Source organism: Brassica oleracea, chromosome C6 (assembly GCF_000695525.1).
Source record: "Brassica oleracea var. oleracea cultivar TO1000 chromosome C6, BOL, whole genome shotgun sequence".
Lineage (NCBI taxonomy): Eukaryota > Viridiplantae > Streptophyta > Magnoliopsida > Brassicales > Brassicaceae > Brassica > Brassica oleracea.
Genome location: NC_027753.1, coordinates 8,235,820 through 8,261,687, shown reverse-complemented (window position 1 = coordinate 8,261,687; position 25,868 = coordinate 8,235,820). Strand labels below are relative to the sequence as shown.

Genomic DNA, 25,868 nt, shown 5'->3' with positions numbered 1-25,868 from the left:
AAAAGCAAACAAAAATTGTGAGGGGCCCAATAAGCCCAAAGAAGTATGAACGGATCAAAAGAAAAAGGTCCAATAGAAAAATCATATGCTCCTCCGCACCTGATCACACCCCTCCTCGACGAATATACAGCGATTTCTTCTTTTATTTTATTTATTTTTGTCAATAGCGAGAAAAAGGGGAAAAGATGATAAATAAAAAATCAGTCTTCTCCCTTCCCTCTCCTGAGATTCATTGTTGACCCCCGCTAAACCCTAATTCTCCCCGCTAAACCCTAATTCTCTGCGTCGCATTGTCCTTCTAAGGCCGTCGATTTCAGCTTATTGAGGTAATCATCACCTTCTATCTTCAGATTCTGTTGCTTTACGTTCCTGAGAAATCAATCCTTAGCAGAGAAATTGGTGATTGACTTGGCTGATTTAGGGTTTCTGTTGGTGCATTTTTACTATGTGTAATGGAGATTTCTGCATGAACCCTTGGGAAAGTTTGTTTCTTTCTTAACAGTGAATAGGAGTCACGTGAGATGATTCATCGATTGGATCCGAACCTTTAATCTGCCTTTTTCATTGCTAATTTTAGTTATGTCATATGTTTAATCAGGGGTTAGAGCAGATTTTAATCTTCCATATACGTTATTGTTGACTATACTATATCATGTTATTGACTTCGATGCCGAGTTTCGATGCCAGCAATAACGTGAATTGTAGACCAATTTGTATATATATATCAGGCTCATTGTCCCATGAGAACTGACAAATAAAACATTAAGTTTTTGAATTGATTGTCAACAGTTTTCTTTAGCATCTTATCGAGTATTTGGTTTTGTCCACATATTATTAGTTTCTCGACTCACTTCAGTTTGCAGGTTTGAACAGGTTAAGGAAGCAATGAATAGCCAGCCTCTATCCAATGGATATCCATACAGAAGAGTTGAACACCAAGCAGGAGGGATGAATAAGGCTCAGCAGATGAAGCAACACACCCTGAAAAGTACTGCTTTTGTATACATTTCTTTTAGGATATATTACGATTTTAGCATCAACATCACGTCTTGCGTTTTCTCTTGTTTGTTGATGCAGAGAATGGTGGGAAAGCTGGAACTGTGGATATCTCTTCTCGTTATCCGTTTGAGTATCTCGCAGCTTGCCATATCGGACACCGTGTTGAAGTTCATCTAAAAGATGGGTCGGTTTACGGTGCCGTATTTCATGCTGCTGATGTGGACAACAGTTTTGGTGAGGGGACCTTGTGATATGTTTATAACAAGAAAGAAAGTCACTGTTTTTATTTGGTTCACTTACAAACCTGCTTTGAAACTTTCAGGAATTGTTCTGAAAATGGCCTCTTTGATCAGGGAAGGTACTTTACCAGGAATGAAACCCCCTTCCCCGCTTGTCAGCAAGCCACCTTCAAAGATACTCATTATCCCTGCCGATGAAGTTGTGCAAGTTATAGCTAAAGTGCTTACTCTTTTTTTTGTGGATGGGATTAAGTTTATATGCTCATGTCAATGTGTTAGAGAGACTACAAGTGCTTGGTGTATTGACATTATTATTTCTTTGTCGTTGGTTTTTGGTGTTAGGACCTTCCTGTATACAGCGATAACGCCTCAAATTCAGCTCAATGCGAGAGACCTTTAGAGCTGTTGACAGACTCTTCTATCTCACAGTCTACTCATGTTGATTTGGGAAGAGAGCTTGAACGTTGGGTACCTGATGAAGATGTTCCAGATTGTTCAGATCTGGAGAATGTGTTTGATGACCCTTGGAAGAGGTAGTGACACCTATTCTTTTAATTATGATGTTTTTCCTTTTAACTAGGAACTCTATTTATTGACTTAGAGAGAACTGTTTAGTATCTCTGTTTCTTTTCTTCCTTTTGCCTTTAAGTTTTATTATATCGAGATGGAGTCTTGGTTGTGAAACCCATCCAAGCTAGACAGTGTTTAGGAGCTTAAGGCCGTCGGAGAGATTGTTACTGTGAACGTAGTTCTGTTGTTGTTACCTTGATTTTTTTCTTTTATAAAGTGAGTTTTGTGTTATTTTGGTTCCGGATTCTTGACTCTAATAAGTAGCAATTTATTTATTTCCCTCGGTTCAATTCATCTCCTTGGTTTCAGCCTGCTCGTATCTTGTTCTTTCACTATGTATTCTTCTTGGCTAAACAACATCTCTCATACGTGATGATATCATAGGGGCTGGAATCAGTTTGAGGTCAATAAGACATTGTTTGGCGTAACAAGCACTTTTGACGAGGAATTGTATACAACAAAACTCGAGAGAGGTCCTCGGACGAGGGAGCTAGAAGAGCAAGCCTTGAGGATTGCAAGAGAGATCGAGGGTGAGAATACCCGAGATCTTCACGTAGCAGAGGTGAATTAGGGATGTCTTCTTTTTTTTTTTGCTTCATTGTCGGAACATTTCTAATTTATAATTTTTCATGCATGCAATCATCTTGCACAGGAAAGAGGGTTTCAGCTTAGTGGAGAGTTTGATATGGATGAGGAAACTAAATACTCATCGGTCTGTCCAGTGAATGGATTTGATGATTCGGGTTATGAAGAAGATGAAGAAGAAGAAATTTTGTTGAATTGCCGTAATAATTTGACTTTTGGTGATTCAACTGCTTCTGATGGAATGAAATCTGCTTCAACTGGCAATGGCAAGGTCTATGAAGAATCATGGGTACGGTTGGGTTCTTCTCGGGTAGTAGTTTGTAGGAGAATATACGGTGATTTTTCCATTTGTTGGTCCTACAGGGGGGTGGCAGTCTATCTAGCGTAGGTCAGAGCTGCTCGAACTCAAATATGCATGCTCGGCAGCCTATGTTCGAACAGCCATCAAAAGTTACTCCTGCTCCGGGCAACAATAACAGGTTTCTTTTCTTTCCTTGGAAACATGCACTTTTTATCAACACATGTTTTATTGATTTATAGCTTTCTGATAGTTCATCCTTATAGGAATGAGAGCCAGTTTGGTGAGCAGACAAACATCAAAAGTGTAGAGGCTACCCATTATAGAAAGGTAATTAAGTTAACCTCTTTTAATGCATCTAGTCGTAATTGCATTTAGAACTTATAATGTTCCACGACTTTTAACATTGTTCTGTTGCCTTTAATTTGTATTAACACAGCCGTCCATGGAATCAGTGTCTGGTCTTGAAGGTATGTGCAACTTCACGTTAGCTTTATCATTTCTATATACTTTCCATGCATCTTAAACGTTGATACTCATAGAATATGTCCAACTGAATGTGCATTCAAGATATTAATGAAGATGCAGCAACCTCTGATCCATGGAGAGCTTCTGATAGGCAAAATTCCACTGATGGAAAACTACTCGGTCGACTTTCTGACAGAGCGAAACCTGAGAGCTCTTGTTGGCGGCCTGGAAGCTCCATTTCTAGAAATCCAGAAAACTCTGCAACTTCCTCACCGTCAAGTCGTCCAATGCTATCACCAAGCTCTTCAATTGGTTCTTATTCTTCAGAAAAATCCACCCTCAACCCAAATGCCAAGGTTTTGTTTGCCGTGCTTTGATTATGTATCTAACACAAGTAGGAATTAGCGTAGAGTGTGGGGCTTTACTCTTAAGCAATTTGTTAATGAGCTTAAGGTCTGATTCAGGAATTTAAGCCAAACCCCAACGCAAAGAGTTTCAAACCATCTCCAACAGCTACACGGCCTCAGTCTCCAGTTCCTGAAGGATCTTTCTATTACCCTCCCCTTCCGCCGATGCCTGGAATACACATTGTATACGGAGTAACTTTCTTTACTCTTTTATCTACTCATTACCTCTAAATCAAGCTTAAGTCTCTGTTGAAATTGGTTAGATGGGAGCAGCATTCCCTGGACAACATCCAGTGATGTATAACAATACACCCCAGCTTGGTCCAAATCAAACTTACTATTCTCCAAGTAGTCCACAGGTTTGTTGCTATTAGAGCCATCGACTCGAAAAATTCTTTATTGGAAGACTGAATTTTTTGAATATCAATTTCTAAACAGTACCCACAACAGATGATGGTTGGTCCGCAGAGACCGGCTTTGTTTATGCCGCCGCCGCCGCCATACCAACCGGTTTACTGTTAACCTTCCATTGTGTATTCTTTTTTCTTTTTATAAATTTGCTCAAAAGAATTAGATTTTGCTGACATGTTTGATTTTGAATTGCAGGAGATGCAATATAAAGGAAGAGACTCTTATTAGCTTTTGACCAAACAATGGATGGGTGGCACAAGGTTTTGCATAATCTTCTGATGGATTGGGGGTGTTTAATTTATTTCCAGCACCGAATCTTTTTCTTTTTCTTTTTTAAAAATTTGATAAATGGTTTGATGGTCCATGAGAGAAGAATTGAACACGTGTGATATTGATTTGTTTGTTTATGTTTGATTAGACAAGATTTAGATTTAGATTCGTGCTGATCTCACTTTTTTCTTCACTCTTTTCTCTGATTAAACTTTAAGTCTTTAGTTGTATGACATTCTATGTTCGAGTCTTTCTATATTGAAAAAGAAATATTAGGTAGGCAAACATGTTTTCTTTTTTAATTATAGTAGATGTATTTTTATCTTTTACGAATCGACGATTACTGTTCAATCTTACATGTACGTGTTAAAACTTGGTAGGTAATAAAGTAGTGCGTCTATGATTGGGTTTGAAAGCGTAATGTTTTAGTTTGGAGTGCTTTAGGATAATGGGTTTAGTCTTTTGTTGGTCTTACATGATTCGTATTTTCGTATAAAATCATTACAATTAATCTTGTCGTGGTGAGTTTCAGACAGGAATCCAGGTTAGGGGAGATCTGACACGTTAATTTTGTCGTTTATTCAAATAGTAGTAGTATTATTTAAAAGTTTGAAAACATGGTTAAAAATCTAATTATTGATTCTAAGAACTTCTAGATTCTCTCGGTGATATGATATGTTAGGTTGTGACACATGTCACGTCTTGGAAGCATGATAGTTGCTCGTTTTTATTTTTTCTATAAACGACAAAAGTTTACAGTGCTAAGTCTCAATTTATGGAATTATGAATGTTTTGGTCATTTTATTCAACTAGAATATTCATCTCAAAATAGAAACGTTCCTATATTATTAATTTTCTTTATTTTCTCTATACTTTATGTTTTTGGTTGTTATTTTCAGAGTTGTCGATTAAATGTAGAGCAGAAACTACCAAATTAGGATTCATTGCTTGTGTTGGGAGAAGCTGCATTAAGAAATGTGAAAAAAGGTTGCCAAAAAAAAAAAAAAGAAATGTGAAAAAAGAAAACTGACAAAGGGCTCTCTGCTTTGCTTGACTTGTAATAAATTTCAATTACCCCCAACTACAAAATTAAAATATTTTTAAATTATTCACTTGAATGCGATATTGATTGCACCATAAAGAGATGTTGACAACCTTCCACTTATACTTTTACTTTTTTTATAAACAAACGTTCTTAAGGAAGAAAAAGAGATACGAAAAAGTATGTATAAAATAATACGACCTCTATCTCGCATTTGTTAAGAAACAACGTAGTATATACTTATATTAAAAAATGTGTAACGAAAGTAAATATGTAAAGCAACACTTATTCACTTTAGCTAAATGGATAAAATATTTGGCATAAAAAAAGGGTCCACCGTTCCCTAGAGAAAATGTTAAATCAACGGTGACTACGTGTTAGAAATATTTAAATATAGTCGGATTCGAACTCAACTCGTTTAACGACACTGGAACGCTATACTACCACCCGACCACTATCACTTGGTTACATTTGGCATACAAGTTACACAAAACAATGTTTCTAACTTTTTTTAAATTACACAAAACATGTAGTAAACTTTCTTTAAAAAACATGTAGTAGACTAGCTATTATGCGATGGATGACATAAGATATACTTCCTCCCTATACAAATGTTTAGATGTTTTAATTTTTTTTATAAATAAAAAAAATTGATGATCTACCTTTAGTTAATATATTTTACTTTTTTTTTTGTCAGCAACGTACACAGACTCATATAGATTCTGCAAACCACACTGGTAGCTCTGCATCCATATGAACGGCAGACGATGGTTGTTTCCTTGCACTGCGTGCGAGACTGTCCGTCCTTGAGTTATGTGTTCGTGGTATATGAATAATCTCTGAGCTGTTGAAACTTTTTTTCAAAAATGTTATGTTTTCGAAATAGCTTGCAAAGACTCGTATAGATTCCTCTGATTCCGAAACCATCTTCACCAATTGAGCACAATCCGTTGCAAAAGTAACCCGGAACTGTCTAAGGTTCCTAATGCATTCCATTGTACATATGAGAGCCTCTATCTTCGAGTATAGTGGCGACTCGACTGACTCGCTCTTGTATTCTTTACTCCCATTAGTCCATCATAAACTTCTAGAGTACTATACCATCCTTGTCCTGAATATATATCCTGATTTTTCTAGGATCCATCCGTAAAACACCATCTACCTGGTATAATTGGGATTGCAGGTAACCGAGTGTGGTCCATTCTCTGATTCTGAGAATTTTGCGCTTCCACCCAAAGTAACGATTCAGTTTCTGCCAATTTGAGAGTATCTCTCGGATCTATAACCAAATTGCTAAAAAATTTGTTGTTTCTACCCTTCCGTATATACCAGAAAATCCATGCAAAATGATGATCCTCCATTTCGGGGGAGACTCTTCAAAATAGATGATCCATATTGGTAAATAATGATTGAGTAGAACTTTGTTGAAAGGCAAATAAAAGTAACAAAAATTAATAAATTAAAATCTATATTTAATTTTTATTAATACGTGTGAACATCCTAAACATCAATCTTTAAAATCTAGAATGAGTATTTTGTATATGGTTTCATTTCTATTTTTTTCAACAAACACTTTTTTACTTCTTTTATTTTTAATGGTCGATGTACGATCATCTGCAAATTTGTATACGTAGTTTTATCTTGTCTAATTATACATGCGTTGCAAAACTATTTTGTATCTACTACATATTTTTCTATGGTTATCTACATATTGCAAACTTTTTACTATATCTGTTTTGTAAAAAATGGTAATTTGTTTTAAATTGTGGCATGGCTTGTTAAATGGTATAGTAACTTTAAGTTAATTGTAACATGTACATTTCCATTTAGAAACAAAAATTGAAAATAAGATAATAACTGCTAACTATATTTGGGTTTATATTTTCATAAATATATATATCACCATTCATTTTTTTCAAGTCACACATATTTTTGATGGATAGTGAAGTAAAATTAATTACAACATACAAGTGTAGCTGCCACACAAGATTATGAGTGGCAATGAAAACTGGTGTCATTTATGTTTTTCAAAACTATTGTTTCTTTTCTTCAATATTTTGTTTGTCTTAATATTATGTTCTCTATGTTATCATTTATGAATTATCTATATTCATTTATTTATTATATTATAGAAATTATGTACACATTGTATGACAAAATTATATTATTATACTAAAAATTAATTATTATTTAAATATTTCTATATATTTAACTCAAAATTATAGATGTGTCACATTCAGTGAATTATAGATGCGTCACATTAAATACTGAATAAAACCAAAACCTAATAATAAATTAAATAAAAGCTAAATTAGTGATCCAAAAATCTATTTCACGTATAATTTAATTGTCTACAATAAATTTTAAATAAAATAAAGAGAGAAACAAGATTGACCGCACAGACAGTTGTTAACTTTGCAAAAAAAAAAAAAGATCACCAAGTTAATCTTTAGCTAAGTTTTGTCTCTATAAAATGGTATATGTGAAGAGATAAAAAAAAACAAAGACAAGAAAAAGGGTGAAAAGAGACAGGTTTAGTCTTTTAAGCCATAGCCAATAATACACTTATTTGCAGAGACAGAGGAAGAGAGAGAGAGAAGAAACAGCCATGTTTTGAGGAAGGAGACATGCATCATCATCTTCTCCAGCTTGTTACTTAACTTCTCTTTCTCTCCATCTTTTACCAAATCTAGACACCAAAGGTCTATCTCTCTCATCATTTCTTTGGTAGTGTGTTAATGATTTGGTTGCTCTATTTGTACTTCTGATTCTGATGATCAAATATAAATAAATAACCATTTTTATAACCAATTCTTAAAACATAATCAGTTTGCTTTCTCTTGCCCACTTTTCTCTCTGTTTGCTTGGATCAGTAAAAGTTTAAAGAGAATTGATTTCTACTCGGTTCGTGTGTGGATGAGCTCTTTTTTCTATTCATAACCAGCAATATTTGTTAACAATCTGTCAATATAGCTTCTCTTTGTAAAGGTTTTTGTGTACATATTGGTTTGCATGTTATGCTTTCTGTGTGAGTTCTAGTGAATCCAATCTGTTTAACCAAATTTGGATCTTTCAAATCATTAAGCAAAATTGATCATGAAATCTGGATATTAGGATAGTTTTTATAAACTTCATGGATCCATGCATGTCTTAGATTTGTTGATTTTGTGGGTAATGACCAAAATGATTCTTGACAGGCCTTTTTGCTTTGGTAACATTAGCTTATCAAGAAGACAATGCAAGTGTTCCAAAGCAAAGATTCATCTGGGTCTACTTGGGAAAACTCAAACATTCAAAGATCTCAATCTTTCAGCTTGACAAAGAACATGATGATGATGTCTACTACACAACTCCCCAGCTCGATGAAACATTCGAGTTTGCAGCTGCAAAATCAAGATTCTTCCTCAACGCAATCTACTGGAGAATCAGGCGGTGGTGAAGCTGCAAGCTTTGGAGAACCTATCCATTATGGATGCAACAGCATTGTTGCTAATACCAATCTCTCAGGTCAAACAAATAAACTTGATTTGTAGAGATTTTGTAAAACCGCTTAACCTTTTTGTGGGTTTTATACTTGTTTTGATTGAGTAGGTTATAATAAGTCAACAACGACCTCGTCGATAGTGTCTCAAGAGCCTGTGTTTCCTCCTTCTGCTTGTGGTCTACCATCTTGGCCTCTTCAGTGTGCTGAAACATCACATTTCAATGGTTTCCTGGCTCCTGAATATGCATCGCAACCAACGGTACTTTACCGTATAGTCTTGTCCTTTTCAAAGATTTTAAGTCTAAGTGGCGTTGGTTAGTTATACTGGAAGAAGTTTTTGTGTACAGCTATCGCATTTGGAAATGATGGGTTTGGTTACTCCAAGAGTGCCATTGCCTCATAACATTCAAGAGAACGAACCAATATTCGTCAATGCAAAACAGTACCATGCCATTCTTCGTCGCAGGAAGCATCGTGCTAAGCTTGAAGCTCAGAACAAACTCATCAAAAGCCGTAAAGTATGATGTTTCCTTTTGCTTAAAACACCACAAGATCTTAGTTACCAGTGAGTTACAAAAGGTTGTTATGTTTTGCAGCCGTACCTTCATGAGTCTCGCCATCTTCATGCTTTAAAGAGAGCTAGAGGCTCTGGTGGACGTTTCCTCAATACAAAGAAGCTTCAAGAATCATCAAACTCATCACTCTGTTCTTCTTCTCAAATGGCAAATGGAGATGGAGAAGGTTTCTCAAAGAGCTCGACCACACCAAGCTCCGGTTCAGACCGTAACAACATGTTCCAGAACACACCGTTCAGATTCTCAGGGTATCCATCAACACACCATGTCTCAGCTCTCATGTCAGAGACTTGAGCCAATCTGGGAAGTCATCCTTGGCTATAAACTGTTACTGCTTCTTTACAAAATTTCTACTTTCAAAAACTCTCTGTTTTCATCATCTGCAATCTCAACTCTATAAATTGAAGCAACTTTCATATCATTTGTCATCAAACTATTTTGTTAGTTATAACATTTTCAGATTCTCTTTTAAGTTTACAAGTAGCATTACCTTATCAAATACACAAGTGAGACAGATTTAAACATTTCATCAAGAGTAATACACGCGCATAGATCCTCTAATGCTCTGGAGACAAACAGGGCACTTAGGGTTAACCTCACGCTCCACGGTTGAGGCGCATTGTCTGCAGCATACTACATGTCCACAGGGAATGAATGCAGGAACTCTCCTTCGTGTCACACAGATCACACACAGTGCTCCATCCGGAATCTCATCTTCATCTTCTGTTTCATCAGCAACCATGGGTTGCTCTGGTCTCTGCTCGTCTGGTCTCTGTTGCTGTTCCCTTTCACGGTGCCGTTGTTTCCATCTATTCCAGGCCCTGAAGATAAGACAGTAAACGGATTTAGAATCCAAACAAAACAGTATGTGTGTCTCACTAGTTAAGTACCTGGCAGCAGCAAAGCCAAGGATGCCAGCAGACAAACATCCCATGATAATACCGCCCCAGAATATTACACTGGTAGTCTCCGCGAGGTCTAATATCATCTTGTCCTTAGTCATCTCTGATCTGTAAAGATTAATCAAAAAGATTTATACATGAACAAGCACGAGAGCATGTTGCAACATTGGACAACAGGCAGATACAATAAGAAGCTCTGAAATAACAAGAAAAGGGGATATTTATAGAAAATCTCACAAGAAGTAAGGAAGATGTTGGCAGGATTTGATTTCAGGAACTCCGTTGTTAAAACTACAGATGCCAACAGCTGTTAAGTCTCTCCCAGGTGGTAATATCTTCTCAACATCAATCAGACCAACCTTGGAAGAAGAAAGGTATCAAAAAAGTTAGGACAAGAACAAGTAACCAAGGGTCCTAAGAAAACATGTACACACGGGATACTCAGGGAAGAACAAGGCTTGAAGAAACGCATAGGGAGATGAATTAATAGGCTGCAAACGATTATACACAGTGGTAAGCGGGAGAGGCTGCCTTGCACCATCCATGTTAACAACAAGAAAGCTAGACTGCGATGGTTGAGTGTTGTCCACTATAACAAAGGGGACCTTGCACACAACAAAAAGAAATATAAATACATACATAGATACTTCAAAACAAGAGGTAAAAAGTCTGTAAAGAGTGGAAGCAGAGAATGTACCATTCTCATGAAGTCAGCTCCTTGTTTGGGCAAAGATCTTTCCAGAAGAAACCGGTGACCATTTGTCAACTGAAACAAAGTCTTCCATCCACTATACACATACTGTCAAAAAAGAAATATCAAATTGAACAAGATGACATTAGAATGCTTCCATTATTCATTTCTCTTATAAAAAAGCAAAAACTACTACTAATACAAAATATAGTAAAAATAATTGTCAGCTACATGAAATAGACGCCACCAAAGATCTAAACAATATTAATACACAAAACAAAAAAAAAAAAACTATATAAACTATATACATGTCATTTCGCTAATACCATCAATATAATTCCGGTAGCATCCAATTAGAGATTCCAACTCTTTTTACTACCATCGAAATTATGTGTTAGTAACATAACTAGAGATGTTATTATGTGATTCAAAAATAGTTTTTTTTTTTTAAAAATTAATTTTCAACAAAGGATTAGTGTTTATTGGTGTAACTAATGATCATTGTTTCTTAGACCTAACATTTTACCCAAAATGTTAGGTAAAATGAAACTGAAATTTGTAAGCACAATGTTATATGTATATGTATTACGTACAGTTTGAGATCTATGAATGATAAGAGCTTTATCTCCCGTCTCCTGAGAGGTCAACACGTTGTTCTTCTTCTTGTTACTCCCTTCACCTCCTGTAACCTTAGCTTTGACCGTTCCCCGAACCACCACGATACGCTCCTGATCATCGCTCGTCTCGGATTGGTCATCGGACGCCCGAATCAGTGATCGGAGATCGGAAACGGAGACTTCGGGGGCGTCTTTGATTTTTTTCAACGCGGCGGAGGTGGAGGCGTACTTGAAAGCAGCGCGAACGGCGCCTAAGGCTAGGGTTACTCCGAGGATGGCTCCGTCGAAGGATAAAGCGATGTCGATCAGGAGGGGGAAGACGGCGGAACGATCCGGCGAGGACATTATGGTAATTTTGAATCTCAAAGCTGACAATTCAGGAGGAGGTGAGGCTAATATAGGCATTTAAGATACACATATGGCGGCATGCTCTTTAATGGGCCTACAGAAAAGAATAGTGGCCTATTAAAGAGAGGGTTAATTTGTTTATGCTGCTACAAGATTTACATTAGGCCAATTACCGTTAAGGCCCACTGTTTTAACAGCCTAACGCATGGGCATAGAAGAAAGTTGATCAAAAAAAAAAAGAAGGTGAAGAAGATCTGCCTAGAGATGCTTAGGCTTCGAATTGGTGATGATAGAGTTTTTACCTATCCATTCTCTTGTAACAACTCAATCACAACACTCCAAACACTTTATTGAATCAATGAGATAACGAACTACACTTTGGATCTCGAACCGTTGAGATGCGTCGGCTTAACCCGAGCACAATCTCTTCAAGGACACTGGCTTAACCCAGCTGCTCTCACTCAAGTCTCGTGACTCAATTCTAAATCCAAAGCTCCCTTTCCCGAAAGGACAGCCATGTGCTTTTATACTTGATTCTTGTTCAACTGCAAAGTCTCTGAAGCAAATAGAGTATCTCCTCAGTGCCAGCTCAGCAAATGAAGACTTCACCAAACTTATCAATACCCCCGCCTTTGAAAACAAGCTTGACCCCAAGCTTCTAACTGTGCAAATCGTTTCACTGGCAAGTAATGCAGCTGTTCCCCTGGCTTGCATTTTACACTTCTGTCACAACAACACTGTGGAGCCCCCTTTCTGTTTCTTGAATAAACAACTCAAAAACACATGGTCTTTAGTCTTCCAACGGTGCCACACAATGGAAGTTACTAGTGGAGTATTTACTTTGCACCACTAGCTTAACAATTGTAGTTGTCTTATCATGTGTATGTATGCACGTTTCTGATCAGAATCTAGACCGAACGCAACTAGAGTGGACCTGAACGCCAACCACGTGAAAGCTATTTTCCTGCAACCCCAATGTTCAAACCATCGCAAAACACCATTCTTTTGGTTCTCCATTTGTGCCATACACCAGAATAGTGTTGTCGAAGTTCCCACCAAGATGCTGATGGCAGGAGTGTTTCTGCATTTACCAAGGCCATGCTACCGTTGCCAAACATAACTACCACTCCAAAACGCACACACTTATGTAGCAACGTAGCAACAACGTATCAAAAACTTGTTTCACTCTAAGAGCCTGGATCTCTAAGCCCATAATATTCATGGTCCCGTTGGCAGGACTAAAATGAATGGACCGCCCTCTGATTTGCACTCTTTTTCTCTCCTTCCAGCAGTGCCACACGGCAAACTAATCTTCTTTAACAACCATCGCAAAGTACCAGACAAGTGGATTCAATGGCAAATCATTCAACTTCTCAAGTACATACGACCTTTGCGTAAACTTGAATGACCCAGTTACATCAAATTTTCCCTGGTTTTGATGTTCCCATTGAACTGTGTGACCACTTCTTCTCGCAAGAGACTGACGGCCAGAACTCAAAATCCTCTGAGAACCAATTGAACTTTGTGACCACTTCTTTCTCCGACTAACATACCTCCAGTTATCCACAACAGCACCATCGCTTCTAACAATACTCGACAAGGCATCAAGGGTCTCATAAGTAGCAGAAACCATTCCCTTGGTCATCTCCACATTTTGAAAATCTGTTTCCTCATATTTGTATTTGAAATTCCAAGTCTTGGGATACCTCTTGTTCTTCTTCTTACTTGTGACCCTTTCAGAATTTTGATCACATAGTTGATGTACAGACAAAAGCTTCAACGTAGTTGGCTCATTCTCTGTCTGTCTTAGACTAACATCCGCATTCTCATTCTCATTCTCATTCTCACTGTTACCGGTAATACGCACCAAAACATCAGACTCTGAAACATCATTGGCAACAGAACCCATTCCATTAATCTTCTCCCCAAGTATGTCATCCATTCTCAGCTTGTGCTTCGACAACAAAAGTTTCTGTCTTTTCTGCAGCCAACCAACTCTCATTTCATTCACCATTGCTAAACCCATAAGCTCACTGTTTATACTCAACTTTATACTCTTTTTATATTTAAACCACCAGGATTTTGGAGATAATCGTTGCTTCCTCGTATGGTTTCTTGTTTTATCTCTAAAAAACTCTTTGTTGACCAGCTTGGGTACATAATGTATGGACTCAGAATCTATTGATGGTGGTTTCGATTCATCCTCTGTTTGAACCTGTAAAATGTACGGTTCTCCCCCATCCTGAACACATAAACCGTCACTGCAAATTTCATACGGTAACGCCTCCAGCACAACGCTATAATATGGCTCCGGTAATGCATTGGAACAAGTCTCAGATGCTGCTTCAAGTGCTTCACTGCTTGTACTCTCCATGTGTTCTGCAGACGTCAACACAGGATCTTGAACAATCTTAGGAACGTGAGTGGAAACATCTGAGTGAGAACCATTTTCTTATGGTGCAAAGCGAGCCAACAATCTTTTCTTAAAACTGAACCAAGTTATGAATTCACCCTTGATCCCTTCCTCACTATACCAATCCCGTCCAGCTCCTTCAAGGCTCGCATACACCAAATCAAGCTTAGCAGCTTCACTATATTGGACAGTTCTGAAAACTCTTTCTACTCGAAAAATCCAGCCATATGGAATAAAACCATCAAACACAGGCAACTCAGTATTCTTTACCAAACTTTCTTGATTATCACAAATTTGTGAACTCCTCCGATAACCTAACAATTCAATCTCCAAATCATCAGTTCCGAGTGGTTTTGTTACCGGATGATGAATATCAAAAGGTTTCTTCGCAACTGTTCTAAGCCTTTCTGAATTTCTGTATTGTACATTATATTCTCTGGATCTTCATCGCTTCCAAACCGCAACCACAAAGATTTCTTCAGTGCCTCCCAACTATTAAACAACCACAATGATTGTCTCCACTGGAACCACAATATAGCTTCACCTTCCATGAAGCTTTGAGCGAAATTAAGTTTATCATCATCATCTGTGAAATCTTCTCGCACAAAGAACTTCTCCAACCACGAAATCCATGATCGCAAGTCAGCTCCTGTGAAGACTGGAATCGCTACACACTTTGTTGCCATTGATTCCGATCCAGACGTCACAAGATTCTTCGATTCTCTCACCGTCCGAGTTAACACTTCACGCGAACGTCGGAATCAGATAAATCACCACCGTGATGATCCAATTTCTCGCGTTTGAATCGATTCACACGGTCCGAACTCACTGTCACCGTCGCAGCGATCGAACGGCTCACCGCACCAATTGATAGAGTTTTTACCTATCGATTCTCTTGTAACAACTCAATCACAACACTCCAAACACTTTATTAAATCAATGAGATAACGAACTACACTTTGGATCTTGAACCATTGAGATGCGTCGGCTTAATCCGAGCACAATCTCCTCAAGAACACTGGCTTAACCCAGCTGCTCTCACTCAAGTCTCGCGACTCAATTCTAAATCCAAAGCTCCCTTTCCCGAAAGGACAACCATGTGCTTTTATACTTGATTCTTGTTCAACTGCAAAGTCTCTGAAGCAAATAGAGTATCTCCTCAGTGCCAACTCAGCAAATGAAGACTTCACCAAACTTATCAGGTGATTGCGGATTGAAACAAATGGTTAAACTGCGGTGTAGTTCTAACAGTTATAAAAACATATATCTATATATGGTATATGTAGAGATTTTTGTTATGTTAACTGCGGTGCAGTTCGTCGAAGCCTTAGATCGTGAAATATCTGCTTAAAGTCGATGGGTGTGGGGGACTAGGAGCCACGTGTGCTGAACCAGTTTCTTGAGTTATGGTACCGTTATGTGGTCCAAGTGTTAACCGATTCTCAGGTTTATTCAGAGCATGTCAGCAAATCCACCATCGACTGTGACTGATGTTAAGCTCGCTATTCAATCCAAAGTTAGTTTCCGCTTCTCACAGCCTCCTCCAAGAGAGGTAGAGGTAAATTATACTTTACATGCATTGTTGACGATGTTATTATTGATGTTGTTGTCTTGAAAATAGATGTGATATGACTAATTTTTAGTGTTGTCTGAAAATAGACATGATGTGATTAGTTTCTGATACTTCTTATGTCACAATGTTGGTGTTTAGATACTGTTAGAGCTTACTGCGGGCAGAAACAAGATTCCTTTGCCAAAATCTATTGCAGGACCCAGTGTTCCACTCCCGCCTGAACAGGACACATTGCTTAGTCCAAACTACCAGCTAATTATACTTTCGAAGAAGCCAGCTTCAACAGAACCTGAAGAAACAGAAGACAATGAAGATATGACAAATCCTGCACAACAAACATCAGAGCTTCGAAGCCGAAACTCCTCAAAGGATCTCTTTCCCTCTCTCTAGACGACCCAAATAAGTAGAGAAATACAACATAAACAACTAATGTTACTTATCAAGATATGGAGAATGCAAGAGAATCAGTTGCTAAACATTTGTGTCATAGTGAACCATGGCCAGAGCCAGTTTTTTTTTTAGCCTATATATGCATATATTATTATTATATACATTGTTTTCTTGGAATCAAGAAAGATAAAAAGGTACAACAAATCTTTCTGAAGCATTACACCTATATATAACAACATATACATACATACATGAACAAGGATCCTGTTTTTTTTTTTGACTAAGAATCTATTAGCTTCCCCAGCCAACCATTGTACCAGCAGCTGCACGGTGAGGACGAGAAAAGGCGAGCCCTCGATCATACATCCGCTGAATCTCCTCTCTATATTCAGTCAGAGACTTATCAGGTATGGCTGGAGTAAGCTCCACCACATCTCCCATCTTCAGCTTACATTTCAAATCACTTACAGGTATCTGGTTTAGCCGTGGCCTCAGCTCTTCCTTTGCCGGGATACTGTACATTGACCGTCTCGAGTTCCCTGGTCCTGCTCTTGTCAACAGGTCCGAGACCGTGGAGCTCGCGGGAAACTCTTGCACAGTCATCTGCATTTTAAGCAAATGATGAGGAGATGAAGTTGACATACACTGGGTCCTTCTTGGTTATAAGCAACTAACTAACCTTGCCGTTTTCGATAACAATGACATAGACTGGTCCTTCTTGGTTACCATTAGGCTTATAAGAAAACGGACAGTCTTGGGCGTGAGAAGGGAAACTGCACAAGGGCTCGGAAGAGCAGATGTCTTTGCTCATGGTTTCGCAATGCCACGTCACAACCCATCTTGCCCATTCAACCATCTGAAGCACAAACGATGAGTGTTTGCAATCGCCTTCCTTGTACCTCCAGTGAGCTGCAAACCCAAACTCAGCTTGCAAATGCATCTCTTTGGTCCGTATTTGAACTTCTAGAGGGATGGTCCCATCTCCCATCACTACGGTATGCAAAGACTTGTACCTATATATAATATTCAGAAACCCAAGTTAGCATATCATTTTTGGAGCTGCTGTTATGACAGGTGTTTGCATAAGAACCTACCCGTTGAACTTGGGATGAGTGATGTAATCTTTCAGCTTTCCAGGAACTTCAGACCATAGCTTGTGAACTACACCTAAGGCCTTGTAACAGTCTTTCTCATTGTCAACAATCAAACGTAGCCCATGAATGTCATGAATCTCATCCATGGTTAGCTTTTTCCTGACATAAATGAAAAGTCAACAAGATCAGTATTCTGCTTCTCTCCTTCATCTTAGTTAGGCATTCTCTCCTTCATCTTAGTTAGGCATGCGGATTCGGTTAGTTCGGTTCAAGAATTAACCCGTAATAGAGTTCGGTTTGGTATTCAGTTAGTTTGGTTTTTTGAAAATTCTACAGAAGTTTTTGATTTCAAATTATATTTTAGTTTAATTTTCTTAAAATTTTGGATAAATTCGGTTAGTTCGGTTTTGAAATTTGGTTAGTTGAGTTTGGGTTTTTGGTACAGTTTGGTTATTTTTATTTTTATTTTTTAAAGAAAACCGAAGTAACTGACTGCCGAACCAAAAATCGAACTTCCGAAAAAAGCCTACCGAATCAAACTGGACTAACCAAATTTTTTGGTTAGGTTCGGTTCAAAAATCCCAACCCTAATCTCAGTGAAAGAAGCACATTTACGCAAAAGAGGAGATGAGAACTTACTTCAACATCTTGCAATAGATACTATACAAGCTCTTGTGCCGTCCAGAGACAACGTGATAAGAAATGCCTTCTTTCTTAAGCGCTTGCTCCATTTTCTCAATCGCGGAAGTAATCATAGCTTCGTCGAACGAATCCTCGAGCATAGCAGACATCTCGTGGTGCTGATCAGGATGAAGATGCTTGAAACACAGATTCTCAAGCTCAACTTTCCAGCTGGAGATTCCTAACCGATTAGCCAAAGGTGCAAATATCTCCAGCGTCTCTTTAGCAAACCTTTGCTGCTTAACCGGAGGCAACGCGTAGAGTGTCACCATGTTGTGTAACCGATCAGCTAACTTAATAAGAACAGCTCTCGCGTCTGCCATTGCAAGGAACATGGTGTGGAGACGATCTGCTTCAACGGTTTTACACGCAGTGTTGTTTTCTCGAGCAAGTTTACTTAACTGGCTAAGCTTAGACACCTAATGCAATAACAAGACATAACACTTGTTAGAGTCTGAACAGTTAAAACAACACCTAATGCAATAATAAAAGAAAAGTCACAAAACACTATCTCAACCATGAAAACAACACTTAAATGTAATAATAAAAAGACAAAACACTAATAAGATTCTCAGACATTAAAACACCTAATGCAATAGCAAAACAAAACCCTAATTAGAGTCTCAACCATTAAAGTACAAAGCTTTACTTAACTGGCTAAAGCTTAGACACCTAATGCAATAACAAGACAAAACTAAATTTAGTCTTTCAATCATTAAACAACAAGACACATCCATGGCTGTTTCTTTACTTACCCCTTCGACAAGATCAGCAACTCCTGCTCCAAAAGTTCTGAGGATATAATCATAGCTCATAAAAGAATCGTCTAGAGTATCATGTAGAATCCCAGCTATCACAACAGTCGCATTAGCTCCAATCTCAGCCAACAAGATAGCAGTCTCAACACAATGTTGGAGGTAAGGATCACCATTAGCTCTCATCTGATTCAAGAAGCCATCAATTAGTAATAAAAAACCATGGTTCTAAAAACCAGTCCTAGATGAAACTATTTTCTCAAAATCTTATTTATACAAATCAAATCGGTTTAAACTCATCTAAATTAGTTTAAATCTTTTAATTTAAGTAATGTTATTGTTAATTTAAGTAATATTATTAGTACAAATCCACAAATTTATCTAATTTCTTTTGTTTTGTATATCAAATTTTGATAATTCATCAATATAATTTTATAACTAAGCCCGAAAATTAAAATATCTGGTATAAATGTAAAATAAATCAATAATTTGTTAATGTCTAGACTCCAAATAATCTGCTTAATTGCTAGTTCTCTGTAAAGCGTTTAGTTATGGCAATAAAAACAAAAGTATACAGAGAAAAGTTGTAAGCTTTCTTGATTGATACCTGTCCTCTATGAGCTTTCTCCGCTTCGTAAAAAGCTTTGATCACAGACTCGTCTTCGAAGATTCTGTGTTTCAGCTGAGCACGTTTAAGCAAATTCCGAGCGTATGGCTGACGTCTCTCCTCTCCTTCATCGTCCATGGCGAATGGAAGCTGCTCATCGAGGAGAACAGAGTCCGTGTCGTAGTCAACGCACGAGCCTACCGCTTTCCTGATGAAACCATTGAACAATCTGGAGGATCCTACACGGAGAGATCCACCACCGCCGCCAGTGCAGCTGTTGTTAGATGAGATTGGACCGTGGAGGACGGAGACAGGGCTTTGGTGGTGGTCTCGTTTGAGGTAAGAGGAGCCGATGAACTTGGTCGGAGAATAGGAGAAGGAGCTGCTTAAGGTGGTTCGATGATCCTCGGTTCGGTCGTGGCGTATGGAAGCTAGTTCATCTCCTAGGGATGGGTGTGAAGCAGAGGAGGAGGAAGGCGTTGATGATTTGAAGAGCAGAGAGAGACCACCGATTGTGGTGGAAGAAGATGAAGATGAAGATGAAGATGAGGATCTGGGATTGAGATCGAGGTCGCAGGAGGCGGTGATCTGGTGCGGCGTGGAGCATACGGTGCTCGGTGGACTCGCGTATAGCGCTATGGTCGTTGCTACCACCATTGAACAATCTCTCTGTTTTTTTTTTTTAATTTTAAAATCGGAAAGTTTCAGTTTTTTTTGGAAATCGAATTGGAAACCCTAAAGAAAAAGGGAACCAATTTTTGAAATCGAAATTGATTTCACGGAACTGTTAATTGTAGACAAAGGGGAAGAACAAAGACGAAACCGAAAGTAATGAAATTGAGAAAATCCAAGAGATTGTGAGAGAAATTGAGATGTTTTTTTTTTCGTCCCTACTTTTTCATAACCAATCTGTGTTTCGTGTTCTTATTCGCCGTTAAATCCAGCAATCGAAGCGAAGCTGAACGTGGCAAATTACGTAATTGCCCTTTTTGTTAACCGGCGATTACTGTCTTAAGTAAGCAGAGCTCTGATTAGTATTCGTTAATGTCGTAATCCCATTGTGATCTATGAAACTATAAATAGCAATTTCCTGGTTGTCACCGACTAGTTTCTGGTACTCATCAATCATCGCGCTAATTTGCCAAAGCAAATAATCTAGTTTTCTTTTTTTCAAATTTTATTACTTGATAATAATCTTCTCGGAATATTTATTTCATGTAATAAATACTAAAAATCTATTTTTGACATAAAAAATCAGCAAATGGTCGGATGTGGGATCCACCGTTGTGATTCTAAATGTTTTTTTTGTCTGGTTGGGAATTTTTTTGATTCAATGAATCTATTTGGTTTATATGGATTAGGAATCTCTTTTTCTTTTTCCTTTCTTGTTTAGGAAAACGATAATACAAACCCTTAATAAGTTCGTTGATAAAAGGAAAAATCAAAATAACATGTTTTCGCATTTGTTTGTAAAGCAACATATAGAGAGATGGAGAAATTTGAATAACCAACTCTTTGAAAATGGAGTTACCAAGTTTATTAAAATTTAACCACAAAACTAAAAAGAAATTTTGTTAATACTTATATATTAATGAACGAGAATTCATATTATAACTAATATTTCAATATATATATATGCTATGTGCTTATAAAGCTTATTTTTGGTGGAGATGTAAAACTGCAAATTTAATTATTAGATCAAGACTAAGGGGGGGGGGGTTTGTATTCAATCTAAAATTTGAGGTGATTTGATTTCTAATGAGGTTTTAGATGATTTTAAGGAATTGCAGAGAATAAAATGATTTTTGGTAAACCACTTTAGAATATAATCTAAAACCATGAGATTTGAGTTTTATTTTTTTTTAACTAAGAAACTTCACTCAAACACTCTAAAATCATTTGAAAACTTTAAAACTCCACAACTTAAAATATTTTCAATAACAGTAGATTCAATAACAGTGGATTTTAAATGAGTTTTTAAAATTCACTTTTCAATAAAAGTGGATTTGTCATTTTAACACAAATCACCTAAAACTCTCTGTTGAATATACCCCCTAAGAGTATATGAATTCGATTCCCCTTTGAGCCTTTGATTAGGATTAATCAGTGTCTTTAGGTTATGTTTTACGTTATTTTTTACTCTACTGATTTCTTCCATTTTCTTCGTTTTCTTTTTGAAAATTTCACTTACTTTCCATCTTTCATGGTAGTTTCTTTTGTCTTGGTTCTGGTTGTGTTCATTGGGTTTAGTTGTTTTACTCTGGAACTATGTGTTTTTTGTTTAAAATTGTATTTCCATAATTTTAGAAGCTGACAGCTATATACTTCGATTTTGTATTCCCTTAGACAAAAGGGTATACTGTATCTTACAATATCAAAGATTATATTGAGCAAATAAGTTTCGCAAAAGTAACATAGTGAAATCTTGACAAGAACATATCGCAGATGATGTATAAGGACAATATGGAAATTTCAAATACGTTTTATTCAGCTTCTAGGTGCCAGCTTTTATTGCTTCACGAATACTACAGTTTTTTCACAAGTAATTTTCACATTTTGACAAGGACACCGACGAACCCTCGTAGAAGAACTATCACTGCAAGTCTGCAACAAACACAATTACCACATTGCGTTAATGGGACGGACCTAAAGAAGACACGTGTCACGTTTGGCGGCCAAGCTTACAGTTTCGTGCCAGGTCATCATTCACGGTCGGGCTCTTTCATCCGACCAATTTTTTCGTAACATCAGTACGAGTCTCTGGCTCGACTTCCTCGATCAGACTTGGGCCGTTTTCATATTTTTTCTTACTTAGAATTATTTTAGAGTGTTAGTTCTTTTTCAGACAGTCAAGTAAAACATAATACGATTTGAATAGATAATCTGAGGTTCGAGTTAATAAGTCAGTTCACTATAGGCTATTACATGTTAATCTCATCCTATATCTACCCAAACCCACCATCTTTCCTTCCTGCCTTTGTCTCGCGTTCAAACTGTCTTTACCCTTTCGGGTCTGGTTCTGATCTGCATCCAAACAAGGAGGCATAAGCAATTAGTATGCTTAGTGAGAGCGGTCATTCTGTCCCACTCAGCCTAGTAAAGCAATCAAGTCAATCAGTCAATAAACGGACATGCTTATCATCAGTCAGTTACTTAGCCGACCCAATCGTTCCAAGCCAGCGCGCCATCAGATTCAGTCAAGCCCTAGCAGGCTAATACGGCTCTAGGCGCATGATCTGATCCAGATGCGCCGATGGAAGGAACCGACTGTTCGGACCAAGCCAGAACTTGGCAGATAATTTGAATTAGACAAGCAATCAGTACATAGAACATTCCTATCAATCAGACTACGATTCAGTACGATAGGCCACGGTCACACACTCACCTTTGTCTTAGAGACGGTTTGTTCTGTTTGATTCGGTCACTTCTGACACCTCTTGAGCGGTTTCCGTCGGATCTTCGAACGTTCAGACAGTCGGATTCACCCCACAGACGATCGTTCTTGACTCGGACTTGATCAATCCAGCCAAATATCGAAAGCTCTCTCTTAATCGGACTTTTCTCTCTCTGAGTTTCTCTCTGGTTCTTTCTTCCCGTTTCCCATACAGAAATGGCGGAATAAGACAAAGGAGACGATTAAAATGGGTAGTTAGGCGGGTTAGGCCCGAGAAACTGCCAAGTTAACCATTCCCGCTTATTTTACACGCGGCTCTTAATCTGTAACCGCCACCCCGTGCTCCAAAGCGTTTCAGCGCGAGTTTTTTCCTTTTTCGGACTTTAACTGTTCCCGCCAGTTTTACTTAGACGAAACTCGATCTAGAGCTGACTGATCCAGTCGACAACTCTAACCACCTTGTCCGAATTTGACTGATACTCCTAAATCAGCTCATCTCAGCTTAGCCGACAATCTTAACCGCCTTGTCTGATTTCCAACAATCGCTGTCTAGCCTACCAGTTCAACCGTCTTGTCCGAATCCAACAACACTTGTACGGATCCGACCATCGCTGTCCGAAAATTCCGCTTTGCCTGGTTTTTCATCGAGTTGTCCGAACATCCTGAGTTCCACAAACCGAACGGCCTGTCCAATAACCCGAGCGTAAGACCGACTGTGGAGCTTTGTTTGGCTCAAAAACAGATCTGTTCCTAGCTTTAATCGGGTACATGGTTCCGCTCTAGTCGCTACTAATCAGGCACCGATCTAAGTTCTCCCATCCACCCACGGAAAGTCCTTCGAACTCTGATCAGCTCTTTCTAGCATCATCTAATCCATTCAGTACGTTCTCACAGTCCGGCCAGTCAGTCCTCAGATCATCCTAACATCGATCTTCGGAACACGGTCGCTACAAGTTCTCCCCCACTTGGCTCAGACTCGTCCTCGAGTCTTTCTTCCTGAATCTTCCGTGAGTTTGTCAAACCACTTTGGAAACTCAGCTTTCATTCTCGCCTCTGGCTCCCAAGTCGTTTCTTCTTGTCCATCGCAGTCCCAAACTAGTTGGATCATTTTGATATTCTTTATGCCTTCAGGTTTGGTTTTTCTACCAATGATCCGGACTGGTCGTCCCTCCACAGTAAGTTTCTCTCTCAAGTCAGATGGTGGTTCAGGAACCATATTCTCTTGATTCCTTATGCATTTTCGCAGCAAGGATACATGGAACACGTTATGGAACTGAGCCATCGATGAGGGCAGTTCCAGTTTGTAGGCGACCTTTCCAATCTTTTCCAGGATCTTGTACGGCCCCATGTATCTTGGACTCAGCTTAGCATTCTTTGAGGATCGGTCCTTTCCTTTGTAGGTGACGGTTTTGAGATATACCATGTCTCCTACTTCGAACTCAAGGTCTTTTTTGCGTCTGTCTGCATAACTCTTCTATCTGTCCTGAGACTCTTTCATTTTCAGTTTCAAGACTCGAATTTTTTCAGTTGTCTCTTCCACAAAATCTCGGCCAAATATGTTGCGCTCCCCCACTTGGGTCCAGCATAGCGGTGTCCTACACGGACGTCCGTACAATGCCTCGTAAGGTGACATTCCAATGCTTGCATGATAGCTGTTGTTGTATGAAAACTCTGCCAGATGCAAGTACTGATCCCATTTGTCTCCCCAATCCAGAACACAAGATCGCAGTAAGTCTTCAAGTGTTCGGGTTGTCCTCTCTGATTGTCCATCCGTTTGTGGATGATATGATGTACTCATATGGACCTTGGTCCCAATCGACTTCTGCATAGCTATCCAGAAGGCCGAATAAAACTTGGAGTCTCGGCCTGACACTATGCTTACCGGAACACCATGAAGTCTGACAATCTGTTCCACGTATAACTTGGCTAGCACCGCTGCATTGTCTGTTTTGTTGATAGCCAAGAAGTGTGCGGACTTGGTCAATATGTCCACTATCACCCAGATAGCGTCCTTTCCATTCCTCATTGGCAAGCCAGTCACGAAGTCCATCGTGATCTTATCCCAAGGCCATTCTGGGATGGTAAAATCTGAAGTAGTCCACTCGGGACTTGATTTTTTGCCTTCACCATTTGGCAGATTGGGCACCCAACTACCCATTTTGCAACATCACGCTTCATTCCAACCCAATGATAGTATCTCTTCAAGTCTCGGTACATCTTATTGGTTCCTGGATGTATCGAAAACTTTGACTGATGTGCCTCCTTTAGGATCTCATCCCACAACCCTTTGTCGTTAGGAACACACACTCGGCCATTAACCAGAATCGTCCCGTTGTTTGAAGTCTGATACTCTGTCTTCTGGTTCTTTGAAGCTTTGATCAGATCTTCATCCTTTTCCTATGCAAGGCGAACTAGGGACAACAAATCCGCCTGATCCGCTGCACCAAGACCCAACGGTTACAATTCGTCAGTCAAGGCAGCTAATCGTAAGGTTCCAACCATGTGAACTAGTTCCTCCATGTCTTTTTCTGAAGCCAAAGCTACTCTCTTCCGGCTAAAGGCATCCGCGACCAGATTTGCCTTTCCCGGATGGTAGGCAATATCCAAGTCGTAATCCGCAACCAGATCCATCCAACGACTCTGTCTAAGGTTAAGCTCTGGTTGAGTAAAGATATGCTTCAAGCTCTTATGGTCCGTGAAGACTTGGACCTTAGCACCATAGAGATAAGACCGCCATATCTTCAGCGAAAATACGACAGCAGCCATTTCTAAGTCGTATGTTGGATAGTTCCCTTCGTGTTTCCTTAGCTGTCTAGACGCATACGCGATCACTTTGCCTTGCTGCATCAATACGCACCTAAGTCCAACTTTGGATGCATCTGTGTACACCACGTATGGCTCGTTGCCCATTGGAAGAGCCAATACTGGAGTAGTCGTCAACATCATCTTGGTTTGCTGAAACTCACATCACAGCCTTCTGTCCACACGAACTGAACATCTTTCCCGGTCAACTTTGTCAACGGTTGAGCCATGCTGGCAAATCCATTAACAAACT

The 25,868-nt window shown here is 38.7% G+C and overlaps 5 protein-coding genes across 14 annotated transcripts; 3 read left to right on the top strand and 2 right to left on the bottom strand.

The window, feature by feature from the left end:
- The first annotated feature begins 131 nt into the window (after positions 1 to 131).
- On the top strand, positions 132 to 4,440 carry LOC106296257 (polyadenylate-binding protein-interacting protein 3-like). Of its 8 annotated transcripts, none has more exons than XM_013732352.1 (15): positions 132 to 326; positions 864 to 988; positions 1,078 to 1,233; positions 1,322 to 1,446; positions 1,581 to 1,771; positions 2,193 to 2,370; positions 2,461 to 2,682; positions 2,757 to 2,872; positions 2,958 to 3,021; positions 3,131 to 3,161; positions 3,262 to 3,515; positions 3,624 to 3,758; positions 3,830 to 3,925; positions 4,005 to 4,076; positions 4,173 to 4,440. In XM_013732352.1, the coding sequence occupies exons 2-15, from the start codon at positions 886 to 888 to the stop codon at positions 4,203 to 4,205; spliced, it is 1,776 nt and encodes a 591-aa protein (XP_013587806.1). In that variant the 5' UTR covers positions 132 to 326; positions 864 to 885; the 3' UTR covers positions 4,206 to 4,440. The 8 variants fall into 8 exon arrangements, with proteins under 8 accessions (XP_013587806.1, XP_013587801.1, XP_013587804.1 ...); XM_013732347.1 differs by having other exon boundaries at positions 173 to 326; positions 874 to 988; positions 1,078 to 1,223; positions 1,306 to 1,458; XM_013732350.1 differs by having other exon boundaries at positions 173 to 326; positions 1,078 to 1,223; positions 1,306 to 1,446.
- A 3,349-nt stretch (positions 4,441 to 7,789) lies between these two features.
- LOC106301057 (nuclear transcription factor Y subunit A-5) lies at positions 7,790 to 9,769 on the top strand. Of its 2 annotated transcripts, none has more exons than XM_013737363.1 (5): positions 7,790 to 7,991; positions 8,511 to 8,796; positions 8,881 to 9,032; positions 9,121 to 9,291; positions 9,370 to 9,767. In XM_013737363.1, the coding sequence occupies exons 2-5, from the start codon at positions 8,526 to 8,528 to the stop codon at positions 9,640 to 9,642; spliced, it is 867 nt and encodes a 288-aa protein (XP_013592817.1). In that variant the 5' UTR covers positions 7,790 to 7,991; positions 8,511 to 8,525; the 3' UTR covers positions 9,643 to 9,767. The 2 variants fall into 2 exon arrangements, with proteins under 2 accessions (XP_013592817.1, XP_013592816.1); XM_013737362.1 differs by having other exon boundaries at positions 7,791 to 7,991; positions 8,487 to 8,796; positions 9,370 to 9,769.
- LOC106301056 (mitochondrial ubiquitin ligase activator of NFKB 1) lies at positions 9,742 to 11,950 on the bottom strand. Of its 2 annotated transcripts, none has more exons than XM_013737361.1 (6): positions 11,535 to 11,950; positions 10,948 to 11,049; positions 10,760 to 10,855; positions 10,488 to 10,609; positions 10,239 to 10,358; positions 9,742 to 10,169 (listed from the first exon to the last, which is right to left on the bottom strand). In XM_013737361.1, the coding sequence occupies exons 1-6, from the start codon at positions 11,901 to 11,903 to the stop codon at positions 9,878 to 9,880; spliced, it is 1,101 nt and encodes a 366-aa protein (XP_013592815.1). In that variant the 5' UTR covers positions 11,904 to 11,950; the 3' UTR covers positions 9,742 to 9,877. The 2 variants fall into 2 exon arrangements, with proteins under 2 accessions (XP_013592815.1, XP_013592813.1); XM_013737359.1 differs by having other exon boundaries at positions 10,685 to 10,855; positions 11,535 to 11,949.
- Positions 11,951 to 15,496: 3,546 nt separating this feature from the next.
- On the top strand, positions 15,497 to 16,295 carry LOC106297381 (transcription initiation factor TFIID subunit 9). The gene is given in 5 exon segments (XM_013733631.1): positions 15,497 to 15,544; positions 15,673 to 15,807; positions 15,809 to 15,871; positions 16,031 to 16,246; positions 16,248 to 16,295. Coding segments are annotated over 5 exon segments (510 nt in total).
- Positions 16,296 to 16,402: 107 nt separating this feature from the next.
- LOC106300657 (probable GTP diphosphokinase RSH3, chloroplastic) lies at positions 16,403 to 20,421 on the bottom strand. The gene is made up of 6 exons (XM_013736852.1): positions 19,420 to 20,421; positions 18,813 to 18,998; positions 18,016 to 18,476; positions 17,377 to 17,535; positions 16,962 to 17,295; positions 16,403 to 16,885 (listed from the first exon to the last, which is right to left on the bottom strand). Exons 1-6 carry the CDS (start codon positions 20,074 to 20,076, stop codon positions 16,574 to 16,576), a joined length of 2,109 nt encoding a protein of 702 aa, XP_013592306.1. The 5' UTR covers positions 20,077 to 20,421; the 3' UTR covers positions 16,403 to 16,573.
- Between the last annotated feature and the right edge of the window lie 5,447 nt (positions 20,422 to 25,868).

Coding starts and splice junctions, on each gene's coding strand:
- LOC106301057 (XM_013737362.1), top strand. CDS start 8,526: ATGCAAGTGTTCCAAAGCAAAGATTCATCTGGGTCTACTTGGGAAAAC. Junction 8,797..8,880: donor TGCTAATACCAATCTCTCAG/GTCAAACAAATA, acceptor TTGATTGAGTAG/GTTATAATAAGTCAACAACG. Junction 9,033..9,120: donor AATATGCATCGCAACCAACG/GTACTTTACCGT, acceptor TTTTGTGTACAG/CTATCGCATTTGGAAATGAT.
- LOC106301056 (XM_013737359.1), bottom strand. CDS start 11,903: ATGTCCTCGCCGGATCGTTCCGCCGTCTTCCCCCTCCTGATCGACATC. Junction 10,856..10,947: donor GAGCTGACTTCATGAGAATG/GTACATTCTCTG, acceptor GTTGTGTGCAAG/GTCCCCTTTGTTATAGTGGA. Junction 10,170..10,238: donor CTTGGCTTTGCTGCTGCCAG/GTACTTAACTAG, acceptor TCTTATCTTCAG/GGCCTGGAATAGATGGAAAC.
- LOC106300657 (XM_013736852.1), bottom strand. CDS start 20,076: ATGGTGGTAGCAACGACCATAGCGCTATACGCGAGTCCACCGAGCACC. Junction 18,477..18,812: donor TTGCTGATCTTGTCGAAGGG/GTAAGTAAAGAA, acceptor TTATTGCATTAG/GTGTCTAAGCTTAGCCAGTT. Junction 17,296..17,376: donor ACTCATCCCAAGTTCAACGG/GTAGGTTCTTAT, acceptor TATTATATATAG/GTACAAGTCTTTGCATACCG.
- LOC106296257 (XM_013732347.1), top strand. CDS start 886: ATGAATAGCCAGCCTCTATCCAATGGATATCCATACAGAAGAGTTGAA. Junction 1,772..2,192: donor TTTGATGACCCTTGGAAGAG/GTAGTGACACCT, acceptor ATGATATCATAG/GGGCTGGAATCAGTTTGAGG. Junction 4,077..4,172: donor CGCCGCCGCCATACCAACCG/GTTTACTGTTAA, acceptor TTTGAATTGCAG/GAGATGCAATATAAAGGAAG.